The sequence below is a fragment of the Boleophthalmus pectinirostris genome, unplaced genomic scaffold (assembly GCF_026225935.1).
Source record: "Boleophthalmus pectinirostris isolate CB_2022bp ecotype Guang Dong unplaced genomic scaffold, ASM2622593v1 HiC_scaffold_8, whole genome shotgun sequence".
Classification (NCBI taxonomy): Eukaryota; Metazoa; Chordata; class Actinopteri; order Gobiiformes; family Gobiidae; genus Boleophthalmus; species Boleophthalmus pectinirostris.
Window position 1 is genome coordinate 25,095,351 of NW_026571515.1, and position 13,949 is coordinate 25,109,299.

Genomic DNA, 13,949 nt, shown 5'->3' on the forward strand with positions numbered 1-13,949 from the left:
GCTCCTCCTGTTGTGATGAGTGGACAGGCAGGTGCGGTCAGAAGGCCTTATACTTGCTGAGCGAAGGATTTACAGCAGCCGCCCTTCGTTGAGGAGTTGTTGACAAGCTGAAGAGCACAATACCAAGGCAAAATCATTTCTCACTTTTATTTTATTTTGTGATATAAAAAAATAACTAAATGTTGCTATAATTGTAGTTATAATTTTATTTTAGGGTATATAAAATGTATAAATTCAATAAATTCCTTTGTTGAAAATGAACATTTAGAAGAATGAGTATATATCTATAATAAGAAACTACATGAAAAGCTGCAAAAAGAACTGATTTAAAAATAAAAAAGCAGAATAATCTTGCAAGGATATAAAGAGACATTTCAGTACTTTTGTAGTCTGATCACGTTTTGATTTGGCTGAAGCTCAACCAAAATGTTTATTGGCATGTTTTAGCACATATCTGATTAACTACATAAATATTGTCTAATTATTGACTCATATTAATGATAATTTAATCTATATTTAGTATGGCCCAACATTATTTCATTATCATTTTACAAATAGAAGATCACTTCTTTCAGTTCTCCTAAAATGCAGATTTTTTTATGCAATTTTAAGTTAAAGTGTTGATGTTTTGAATATGCTATGGCAGAAACCAAGTTGGTGTAATGACCCTGATTTGTAACCACAATCTGCAGGAGCTTCTCTGCTTGTTGAAACAGCCAGAAAGCATCTGTACAGCACGTGTGAATAGAATATTATTTGTGGAGGACTTGCTTGTCATTCCCCTCCCACTTTGCAGCAGTTTTCCTTGTGTTTGTTTGTGATGTGAGTTGACAGGTAGCAGTATTGTGTCAGCTCAAAGGATATTTCTAAGTGTACAAGGGAGTGGACGGCGCACATCTTTTTACTGTGACAGCAATTTTGTCACCAGTATTTTTATGTGAGTTTTTTGTTATGAAATAAAGATACATGTGTGATGAGGCACTTTTTTTCTCTACTTGTGCAAGCTCTTTCTGGTTGGTCTCTAAGGACTTAATGCAGGAGCTACTGCATTAGAGCTGTCTGCTTCCTGTCATCCATCCTCCCAAATCATATTAGTATGCCTGTGTTTTTGTCTCATCAGCGCTTATATACAACAACACACAAACATGCCAGTCATCACCGAAAAACAACAACCCTAACCCCACACTCAAACCCCTCACCAGGTTGCTATTGTAAGAAGAGCATGTCGTTGATAATTTAAATTAAAATAAATCTAACTTAATACATTATCAAATCCTATTATTTAAAGGAACCATATTACACTATTTTCTGATCTCTGTTATAATGTTATTTCCTCCTCACAAACATACTTGGAGTTGAGTTTTGCATTCACGCATGTTTAACAAACAAACCCTGCATATTTAGGCTGAGTTCTTCTCTCAGAAAATGCTCTGTTTCACTTTGTGATGTCATGTAGTAATACAGGAAGTGGTCTACTGTGTTTTTAAACTCCATCCACCTGCAGTAGAATCATTTAGATGGTTTTAGCTTTGGTATTGCCTATTTCTAAAGGTAAAAGATAGCTGTTAACTTGAAAACTATCATTACTTGACATCACAAGGTGGAACAGAGCATTTTGAGCTGTTCTTGAGGAGGGAACAACATTGTAACATGTCTTAAAGCTCACAAGAGTCAGTTTAGTATAATATACTAGTAGGACCTTTAAAACAAGCTGTCCATGTATTTCAAACAGTTGATTTGCCATAGAAACTGCTTTGGTAAATATTGTGCAGTAAAATGGGAACTGATACTTTCAAAAACGCACACCTAAATGGGACCATGAACCCTCGTATTGACTCGTATTGAGTCCTAAAAATGTGTTGCTGAACTCCATTTAAAATGTTTTTTTTTTTTTTCAGACCATTTAAACCTTGGCTGTGTTTCCAAATATATACATTATGTCACAATTGTAACTGTGGTACAGCTATTTATGTAAAATATATGCTGCTCCACCCCCCAGCAAAGACTGACTGACTATGACACTGTATTAGTTAAAGAGTCAAGAGTCAAAAGGAAGTTACCAAAGTTGCATAACATTTTCTTTCTTAACCATACAAAACAAACAACAGTTGTTTCACTGTGCCTTTGGTTTCCAGCATCGCTCCCCTCCATGTGATCATCTTTTGTAATTACTGGAAGCTCCAAAAATAGTCCTCTAGTCTGCACTCAATCTTTTCCTAGTTAATTTTCTCACACGCATTCTGTCTTCTGACTCAATGGTTCGTAGCTGAACAGACAGAGCTCCAGCTGGCTTTAAGTGCATTGTAAAACACCACTGCACAGGAAACAACTGTCTTAAACCAAAATACACCCAAACATTGCCACAGAGTCCGGTCTGTCTTGGCTCATGCGCTTTCTGCTTATGCGAGCGTCTCTGCCTGTATTTAGATTGGATTTGATTTAAAGTCTGCTCACAGGAAGCCGGAGAGATGATGAAATTGCTGTAGCCTACTTTACATTTTCCTAAACTCACATCCATCAATCATTGTCAATGCATTATTTGAATACACTCTGGTTCATGCATTTGATCCGTCTCCTTCAATCCCACTACAAAGAATAAATAGATTTAAAGAGGAGTCTAATCTTATGGTGATACTTTGTGATGTATTTTCTAAGACAGTATAGAGGTCAGCTAATCCACCCTCTGTAGAGTTTTAGACCTGTGCTTTAAGACTTAAGGGGAACCTTTTGTTCAATTGTGCGCAGGGCTTCATTCAATGGGCCATGTTCTTGAGTGTGTATATTTGAGCTCGGGATGAGAAACAGTGCAAGAGAAAGGGAGAGAGGAGATGGAGTTTTACATTGAGATAAATAGCTCTTACAAAGCTTTTCATGTGTTGTGGTTCTTAAACTGTATTCTGTGTTCACATATCCTTAGCTGAGTTTTCAGATCTTGTACTAAACTAGATCGGCAATACAGTAATTTTGCATCCTCCTAAAATATGTTACTCTAGTAGATGTAAAAGTACAAATCAGTAATTACAATTGCCTATGCCAAATTGCTGTTTCTACATCTACAATCATTCATACATCACTTTTTATACTGTCCAAGTAACAGGTAAATGACTTGAGTATACTTTTGTCTATTCTATAAACACAGGTGCTTCCAAGTACTTGTACAGCCTCTTTCTTCTCTCTGACTGTACCAGTTCTCCTGAATGATGCTGACATCCTGTTGCAACATCCTGGTGAAGCACATTCACCCATGCGTGCATGTGTGTGCACGTGTGTGTGTGTGCATGTGTGCGTTTGTTTCAGTCCATGTTTAGGCTCATTTACATGTTTGTGACTTTGTCCTCTGACCAGATGTTCGGGAATGGGTTTGTACTGTGATACTTCCTGTTTTGCAAGCCAACGGTATAAAGTAGAGAAGTGAAAGCATCAGGCCAAGTGAACTAACTTTAGTCACAAGAGCTAAAATATTACTGCTAAGAATGACAAAATGTCTATGTGTAATTCATTCATTCATTTACATTACAATAATGGGTTTGCTTAATTGTTTTACATTTTACAGATCTGCACTTTTTCTTTTTTTAGTTTACCAAACAATAACAATAGGGACACATTTTTGCAAGTATCCTGTTTGCAGGCTATCTACTGTACGCCACCTGCCAGGAATGTTCTAATGACTGTCTTTTCAGCAAATACCTACTTACTCCCTATACCAGCATGTATACGTATGCACATATTTGTGGAACGCACTGTATTACAGTGGTATGGAGTGCGGCACACTGACAGTTACATATTGTCTCACATACAGACTGGACAGGGACAAATGAAGTCCAGGGGGAAGGGGGTAGAGAATAGAAATAGGAGCCATATTTCAGTGCTTCATTCATATTCTGCTGAAGTGACAGTATTGTGAATGTGTACTGTGGTTGTACTGCAGGCGCTTGAGCACATATTTGCAGTGGCTGTACAAAACGGCTCTGTCAGAAAAGGATGTGATGTTATCGCTCAAACTCTTCTAAACCCATGTAAAAGGACAGAGCCATTAGTGTATCTGTGGGGATTTTGTTTCTGTCTAATGGAGAGGATACAACTCACTCCAGAGGATAAGGAGAGTGAACAGCGTTGTCTAGTACTACTTTTACCATCTAAGTATGCCAATCAAGCTCTGTCCAGGTTTCAACATAGGATAAAGTATAGTAGTACTATAAATAAAGTATGGTTTTGTCAGAAAGATTACAAGTAAAAAATTAGCCACACAAAACACTTCAAAAACCCTTTCCCCCATGCTCTCTAAAAGATATCTGTCCCTCCCATACATCATCACAGCAGTTTGAGAGCTCAGGATTCCAAAGCAGGCCCATCATTAGAGACAGTGGCTCTCCAAAGGTGTGTGAGAGCATGGAGCTGTCCAAAAACCCGTCCGCAGACACACCCTTGCAATCAGATCAGTGTAATTCATGTGGTCCTCTGGGGAGTAGCCTGACAGGGACATTTGCATGCCTAATTCCCTTTAGCACCTCCACCGCAGACCCCCACCCCAAACCTCTTCCCTCTGCCAGCTGGGACCACCACCACCGGGGCAGAGGCACGATACAAGCCCCACACACATGCTATAAATGTTCATAATCACGCAGACCGTATCTAATCAATTTGACGCTAATGTTAAACAAAGCTCACGTTTAGACTAATTAAATCAATTAGCGTACGCCTTGTTTTCTTTTTTTTGTTCCTGCTTTGTGTGAACAGATTGCTCAAGAGAATCTGTGAAAAATGCTAACCACACATTTTTTACAGTTTCTAATTTAAACATTCCACCAAGACACAAGCTTTTTTTTTTTTTTCCTGCAAATGTAGCATAGACTTTTGTCATTGCGAATATTCAGTGGTTAGCAGCAGAAGGCTAGTTCATAATGGCTTCATCGTCTTTCTCCTCAGCAACCAGTCCCCCAAGGCTCAAGGTTCAATTGTCCATGAGGCCTTTGTCTTTGGGAGAAATCAATCCTGCTTTGTAAATTAGCCCTCGCGTCAATGTTTCTGAGTGTATGCGTGTGTGTGTGTGTGTGTGGGTAGACCATACAGAGCAGAGTATGCAGTGGGTTTGCAGCTGTTGTTCAGACTGACCATTGCTGCTCATTTGGACTCCTTTGTCATTACAAAGGTTTGCCCAGCACACCAAGCAGCTGGGCCCCTGGTTTAGTGGTGGGATTGAGAATCTGTTGAAGCTCACAAGATACACTTTTTTAGACATAATTTTTTTTGGTGTTGGATATGTAAATAAAGTAATACATACTCATTATATCATTGTAATAAAATAGGAATAGCTATAATAGGTTAAAAAAAGAGATATGAATAGGCAATATAATGTAAGCATTAGTATAGACATTAGGGCTGCTCCATTATGGAAAAAAATCATTATCACGATTATTTAAACAATTCATTTTTAGTTACACGATGCATTTATTCAGCAATTCTTTCTAAAAAAAACCCAAAACACTTTGTTATTAATAATTTACTCAAAACTTTCAAATTGAAAATAAATTCAGGCTACAAATATGTACATTAGAGCAGTTACAGTATTTATATATATATATATATATATATATATAGTTTTCAAAATCTCAAAATAAGCGTTGTTACCCTTTAAATCGTTTCAACTCAATTGTATGAGTTTGGAGATCGCGATCAAAATTTGATTAATTGCACAGCCTTAATAGACATTATATTGCAGTTGTTCTATTAACTGACTGAGTAAAAATCACAAGTTTCAGCTCCTCTGATTTCATGTGCTATTGACCTTCTTCTCAGGTTTATAAAGTGGCCTCTATTAAAAGCTGTCAAAAACGATATACGAGTGGAGAAGTCATAGGTCAAGGTCGAGATTCATGAGCCATTGTGATCTGAATTTTTGTGTTTGTGTTTTGTTTATTGACTCACTCACTCTATGCCGAAGGTGTGATCAGGAATTTTTAACATAGTTTGGACCATTGTGTCACTAAATTGCAATGTCTTCAGTTTGTTGCACAACAAACAAGATACTGGATTAGGAGGAGAAGACTTCATTTTGACATAGCTTATTAAGTCTATACATGTCGAGTCCAGATTTCTCATTTTTATTCAGCATTTTAATTATTATTACTTACCGGTACTAAAACATTGACTTCATGCTAGATTGTTAATTACATTGATATATAATGTAGTCTGTATTGACTGCAGAATTATCACAATAAAACAGATGTTTTTCTCAGGGACTAGAAAAGTGGCATTTTGATCTAGTCCCTCTGATAGACTGTAGTAAAAAAAATAATAATAAAAAATGTTTTGCTGCTTTCCTGTGTGCGGGCCTCTGAGCAGATTACAGTGTATTATGAAGGAGTGAGACAAATGCCAGAGAATCCCTGGTGTTGATTATCCTGATGTGACGGCTCAAATCAAAGCATGATATTTTCAGATGAGTACATATGACTGAAGAAGGACAGTCTGCCTCTAGTTTTAAACCTCGGCTGGTTTGGAGGGAGCTGGACTTTCTCAAACTCACTGACTCACTAACTTCTTATTTAATTTTTTATAAGTTTATTAGATTTTTGTCCATTTCATCATTCTATTTTGTATCTGAGTTACAACTTTTAAGCCATCTTTGTAGGCATAATAATATTATATGATCCATCATCATATTTATAATTGACACAAATGTTTTTATCAGAATTGTGTTTTTCTTTACTTTTTACACTTCTGTTATAAAACATTTGAAGGAAATATCAAATATATAAAGAATATAATAAAATTGTATATTTCCATTGACCACAGTTTAAGCTTTGCCAATTTCTAAAATATGTTTTTTAAATTAATTTGTCCATGTTGTTTTTACAGATCCTGAGTCCCAAAGGAAAAGAACAGTCCAGAATGTCTTGGATCTGCGACAAAACCTGGAGGAAACCATGACCAGCCTGAGAGGGGTGCAGCTTAGCCACAGGTGAGCCACAACACCTTTTTACCTCATACAAATGGTAAGAAAAGGTTTTATTGTGAAAAGAACCAATGCATTGTACTATTGATACAACTATTGGCATGCAATGACTCTTATTGGCATTGCAAACACCAACCTTAATTGTGGTGGGAAACTGCCTCGGGCTCTCTGATCAATATCTCAATTCCTGTTAGACCAGTAACTGCTAGCTTGTCACTTTTTCCCTGTTGTGCTCTCAGCTAATACAGATCTGAACTGATCAGCTCCAAACTGTCTTTTTTCAGTGCTGTCAACATACAGCCCTGACTCACTTTTATGCAGACAATTATACAGATGCAATAATGTTGTGATGAAGTGTTTGTGAGTGCGTGCGTGTGCCTGTCTCTTCCTCCCTGCTTCCTGTCTTTCACTCAAGGCTTAGTGGCTTTTAGCTTTTACTTCCTTGTCTGTCCTTGAGAGTTTCCTGTGTGACTGTCTGAGTGTGCCTCGTATCCTCTGCCTGTGTCCTTCAGTGGGAGATCCCAATGTAAAGAGGCTGTCAGCAGATGGTTCCCTGCTGAAAAAGCCTTTCCTTTGCAGGACATACTTAGCTTACTGTCATAACCTTGAAATACTCTTCTCTCTCTCCTTGGAGGTACACTTACATGCACAAATGTTGCTTATGAAATGAAGATGTAATAATAGCACTTGGAAAAATATGTTCAAATGTTTTCAAAACATTTTGCCTTATTTCAGGACACTACTAATTAGCGGTTAACCATAAACACATATTTTCCGCATTTGAAAGCTGACGCAACCAAGGTGCACTATGCAACTTTTTTTGTTTAGCAACAACTTGCCTGGAATGTTCTCAGAGTGGTATTACACTTATATGTCTTGTATTTATTTTAATTACAGGTGTTGGTATTGCTCAGTATCTAAAAATATGCATTCTTATTGTGAGTTGGCATGCCTCTCAACAGAAACTGTAACTTGGCCTGGTCTCCATGAAGATGGAAAATGATGTAAGATAGATTTGCTATGACTAGAGATAGACCAATATTTGGACTTTTTAGCTATTGATCTGAAATCTTCAGCGCAGGCCAATATTTTGTTTTGGTTGATCTGCTGTCTAAAAAAAATACAAAGCTTTATTTTAACATTTTAGTGTGAAGAGATAATTACACAAAACATGATAACACAGGTCTTTGAAAGGTTTGTGACAACAGAAGTTATGTGGGAGGATTTGTAGTCAATTAAATAACATAATTTAAGCAAAATAATCACAATTGATCTACCTATTGGCCCAAAAATAGTGGCAGAGCTTATCAGCCATAAATTGTTCTGGATTCTAAATCATCGGTATCGACATTGGCCAACCTTGTGATCGGTTGATCACTAGCTTATACTTCTATCAACAGACTATTCCCACTACTACCATTGACTCTTTTAATCATGCACAGAACACACTTAAAAAACTAAAACTTTTTTTTCTGTTATGTCTCACAGTTATGACAAAGGGCCTACATGCTATGACAGTGATGAAGCTGCAGCCTTCTCCATTGCCAGCCTCTCAAACCGCTCCTCGCCCCTGTCCTGGCGTCAGGGTCAGGCCAGCCCCCGTCTCCAGGCCGGTGATGCTCCCTCCACGGGAAACACGCAGTCAGACGTCCCATTGAGGATAAGCCACACAGCCAGGATCCAGCTCATCGAAGCCTTAGACGAACCAGGACCCCGCTCTGCTGAAGGGGGAGTATCTGAGTGACAGTGACATCGGGGGGAAGAGTGCAACCGAGGAAGAAGAGGATGATGACGATATTGACCTTGGAAATGGGTAAGTTTTGGTCAGAGCATGTTATTTAAAAAGTATTGTTAGGATATCCTTAAATTGAGTGGAAATCTGATATTTTGTATAATGGGCCTTATTTTTGTCTTCTACATCAGTGCTTGCTAAAGAGATAAGGAGATAAGAGATGGGAATGATTTCAGATTTAGAAGAAAGTATTCACATTTTAAATGTATTCATTCATTTTACCTAAGGGACTACACATATAATAATGCCATATGGTAGTATAAAAGAAAGTACTTCGATTTAATGTTGAAAACCCCATTCCATTGTGTAAATATAAAGTGTTTTTAATTATCACTGTGGTATCCAAATCTTAGTATCAGAATCGAGTTCAAAATGTTTGTATCTTGACACTAGGCGGTACTCATGACTGAAAATGAGTATGAGATTCCAATAACATGCAATAGAGTGACCCGCCCTATCAGCAGACCATACTTTAAAACACTAAAAGTCTTATTACTGTCATTAAGAGTTGCTGAAGTATTCACTTATCTAGGACTTGGCCTTATTATCAGCCTTTTAAAATGATTCCTGCCACCTGCCAACAGTTAACCCCAACACCACACTGAGCCTTGCACTTGGTGGGTTTTGCAACATAACAAAGCCTAAATCAGCCTGTGTATGATACAGCACATGTTCCCCTCTTGTCTGCCTTGACGTTGGCAGCTGTAGGCCCCCCTGCTTTAGCTGCCTCCTTCATAGTCAGAAATCAGCCCTTTGGCACAGTCTGGGGGTGATGTCAGAGTTTCGGGCCCCTCGCTGAGATGATCCTGTCATATTCAGCTGCCAGTTTTACAGCCTGATCCATGGGGGCCACCCTTGAATCAGCACTACCCCATGTCAAAGAGAGCAGATGTCAGATGAGGTTATGCGTCAAAACCTGCCAATATTATGCAAGATCAAGGCTATGTATTACCAGTGATTTCATTAGAAGTGGATTTTTCAGCAATATTAAATTTCTTGATGACAGGAGGACATTGTGAACCATTTTTACCCTTTAGAAAGACACTTGGCAGAAACTAGTCATCTGACAAGATATTGAACATTGTGCCAGTTTGTTCTTGTTGTTTCAGAGGTCACAGCCAAGTAACTGCAGAGATATTAAAGGACATAACATGAGCTTTTAATTGTGATAAAAACTGCATTAACTCATTCACTTCTCGGAGTTGGTTTATTCATGCATGTTTTAGTACCACTGTATATTCCTGTATCTGGGGCCTCTGTTTTCATGTAGCCCTTCAACCCGTCCACTTAGCTACCCTTGAAATACCCTTTAGATTTCGAAATTTAGGATGGCATTGAGGAGAAACTTTGCAGCTTTGTTGTGGTTTCTTTTGGAGTACTTGTTCTGAAATGAGGGGGTGTGCCCAGCTGCTCAAAATGACCAGATTTCACTGAATAGCTCTGAGCTTCGACAAAAACATGATCTCACTATAACTCTCACTCTGCTGGTGTTTGTTCAGGCAACAATCTAAAACAAATCCTTTCAGCTGGCAATAATAGTTTGACATCCCTATGACAACTACAAACAAGCAAGTCCCAGGATTGTAGTTGTAGCAGTCTCCCCTCCGGCTTGTCCCTATTAATTTATTTGACATTACTGTCCTGCCAAACATTACTTGCATTACCCAGACCAGCTAGATGTTGCACAATGGTTCCTTTCAAAATAACATCTTTTTTGGGGATGTGGGAAATCCTGCCCCTCCGCCACTAGAGGGCAGGCTCGTGATGTCCAACAGAGCCCCTGTCCCACACTGGCACTCAAGGGTTTCCCCACAGCTTCATGGCTCATTATAAATTCTACACATTCATGTATCATTCATACAGACTGGCTGGGGTCATCCAGGGGTCACACCATACTAAAATATTCCAACACACCATATATTAAACATAGGATTTCCCAGTATGATTTATGCATCTACAACCCAGACATGTTTTTGTCTTTGCCTAATTGAATACACAATAGATGACTAACCATTGAATCACATGTAAATATAGTGTAAGTATAATTATAAAAAAGAGACTTAAATTTGACTCACAGCAACACTCTTTGGTGACTCATTGATTTATACTATGCATGAGTCATTACTAGACCTATTCTTATGTGTTTCACTGAAGTAGTGCCATGACCCGACAAACACACTAACCTTTGGCATTGTACCCGCTCTGACTCAGGATCTTAAACCAGTGCTCCATTTCCTGCGCTTTAAGACAGGGGTAACTTTAGTGTTGACATCTGGACCTGAGCCCCCTCCCCATATCCCCCCTCTCTACACTCATGCACGCGTCATGGTCGACGGGAAGGAACTCAGTGGAAAACATGTGCTGGTCAAGGTGTGTAATATGACTGAGGAGGATTATCATAATATTGACAATCCACTGATCCATTTAAAAAAAAGTAAAGTATAGCTGATGTAGTTGATATACTCTAAGGTATTCCACATTTTAAAAATAGTGCTGTGCAAATATTTGAATTTCTATTGTTAATTGTTATTCTTGTGTTTGTTAACTGAGAGGTTTACAGCCAATCCTCTCTCAGTAGAAGTCTGTCTTATGAATTATAGGAAATTAATATTGATTTTATTTATTTATTTATTTTTTACGTATGATTGGTCAGTATGCAGGTATTGAACATAATGTAATGTAAACCAAAATTAAAAGAGGAAACCAGGAATAAGGAACTGAGTATAAGGTGAACCAGGTCTAAAGTCAGTTTCACTGGTTTAAATCTAGACTGCAGCAGGTTTAAACTGTAAACCATAACAGAACATAACCTTAGATGGCAGTCTTCAGATGTACATTATACTATCTCATGTAAGCCCTGCTTTCTTTGTTGCTGTACTGCCAACACTGGGCTTGTGCCACACGTGCCACAGTTTTCTGTCCCACTGAGCACAGACTCTTTGTTTGTGGATGGAGCGACTCCCATCGTCTACGACCTCCCATTAGCCAAGGCGTCGTTTCCATGGTGATGCGCCTAGACAAGCTGGCTCAGTTATCTGACCGGCTTGAATTATGAAAACATTTATTTAGATCTGAACAATGCACATCGAACAAATCCCTTTAAGCTTGTGACAGTGTTCTGGCTTAGGTGATAGGATTTCACTTTGAAAAGCAGAAATGAACTAAATACCAAATAAATTCTCTAAAACTGGGAACAAGAATTGAATGAGGAACACTTTGCTTTCATAAATAGGACATAGGACAAAATGTTCAAACAGCTGACCCTTGTTGACCTTTATGGGATGTTGTCTGAACGCACTGATGCTAAAAAGTGGCTAATTAGGTGTAACTTAATAGACCTTGTCATCAACTCCTTTGGGACATGGAAGTCAAAGGTAATTACTGAAGACTTCACTCATGTGGGTCATGTGTTTGGGTCAGCCACAGTGACATTTCTCCTATAGGTCAAGCACAGTGTTTGCGTGCACTAACCCCCTCTACTGGCTGTACACAGAATTTCACTATAACTGACTATAACTTGGATATAACCCATTTCCAATGCTGTCCAATCAGTGTGATAAATATATAATAACATTTTTGGTGATTTGCTATTGAATTAGGTTGTGAAATGCAGAAGAATGCCCTTATGTATTATTTAAGTGTACATACTATCAAAGACTTTATGATAACAGTCTGAAGCTAAATCTAAATGGCTGTTAGATTCTTTAAACTGGATGAATACCACATTTTTCAGTTGTCACTGTCCCACCTAATCCCACCAAATTGCAAAACTTGTCCCACTTGAATTACTTTCCTAGATTTTAAAGCCTGTGACTGTGAACACACAGCGTGACATGTCTGATTAACGAATACTATCTCCAACATCTGGATCTGATTTGAGCCAGAGGTGATGGATCCACTCATTCGCTGACTCACTCATTCAACTCTCACTTTCACGCACACATACAAACACACACGCTTACCTACTGAAGGGGCACACCCACCGGGGCTTCCCTCCTGTTTAGAGCCGTACGATATGACTCATTCCATGGTCCAGTTACAGACCTCCTCCCAAAAACTTTACTTTATCCCACAACCAAAAAGTGAACTGATTCCAACACATAATACGTAAGAAAACATTGAAAATAGACATTTTTACTAAAGAATGATAATTATAGATGATAAAGTTATACAATCTTCACTTGCTTAGCATATGCCATAGTGTACATTAAACTTTTACCTTTTACCTACCTTACTTTTATATTATTAAGCAGGCTCCTTCAATGTATTTTTTTCAGTATCGTTGCTTGCTGAATTGAGTATCCAATTTCAATGTCAGTTTTTAGTATGGATTAATATTTGGGTATAACTGTAACAATGTGCAAATCAATTGGAGGTAGATTCTTATCTGTCATATCACCAGGAGGAAAATACCATATGAGAACAAAGGCATACACATGATCAGACATTGAGCAAACATTTAAATAAGTTAGACTGTTTAAAAATGCAGTGAATCCAATTTGGCCCATAGTTAAGTAAAGGTTGTTGGGACAGACTTGAGTGGATGAGTTTGATGGGCCGTGCATTGCTCTTGTCGTGCCTGTACCTGCTTCTCTCTGAGTCTCAGTGCAGTGGTGCTCTGGCTCTGTCTGCTCACTGCTCCGTGTAATCAATTACTTCTCCTGTCAACATCATCAGGGGGAAACTTGACTTGAGTGGTGGAGTATGCTCTCTTTGTTTGGGACATGTACAGGCACATAGCACTCCACTACGAGTCCATAAAGAAACAAAGAAACAGCCCCTTACATTACTATACCATTGCGTAGTACTGCCTTTATTGTCGTTGTAAACTGTTTGTCAGTGCTGTGTGCCATAACCTCGTAATATAAAAGCATCCATTATCCAATAACTATGTTGAATATTGCTAGCCTGTATATTCACTATACAACTGCAGTATCATTTGCACTCCTGCTTTGTGTTGTTGTTTCTTACTTACATTCTGCTTTACTACTTTAAAGCTGTACTGTGTAACTTGTCAGAGGGGGTTATGTCTCCACCATGTTTCCCTGGAGAGAGCTTTGTTAGGAATGTTGCCACAATGTGACATCTTGCCTGAAGGAAACAAATGCATGCCTTTCATTGAGCAATAAATACACTGAAGACATAAATGTTAGATATATATATATACTTCAGTGCCATATGGTGGAACATTCTAGGCAAAGC

General features: G+C 38.4%; 1 protein-coding gene across 1 annotated transcript in view; it reads left to right on the top strand.

Moving 5' to 3' along the window:
* The window catches only part of LOC110164869 (neuron navigator 1-like), a 68,248-nt gene that overhangs the window by 19,825 nt on the left and 34,474 nt on the right, over positions 1-13,949 (top strand). Inside the window, 3 exon segments of the mRNA XM_055165831.1 lie at positions 6,859-6,961; positions 8,444-8,660; positions 8,662-8,768. Coding sequence (XP_055021806.1) covers positions 6,859-6,961; positions 8,444-8,660; positions 8,662-8,768 — 427 coding nt within the window.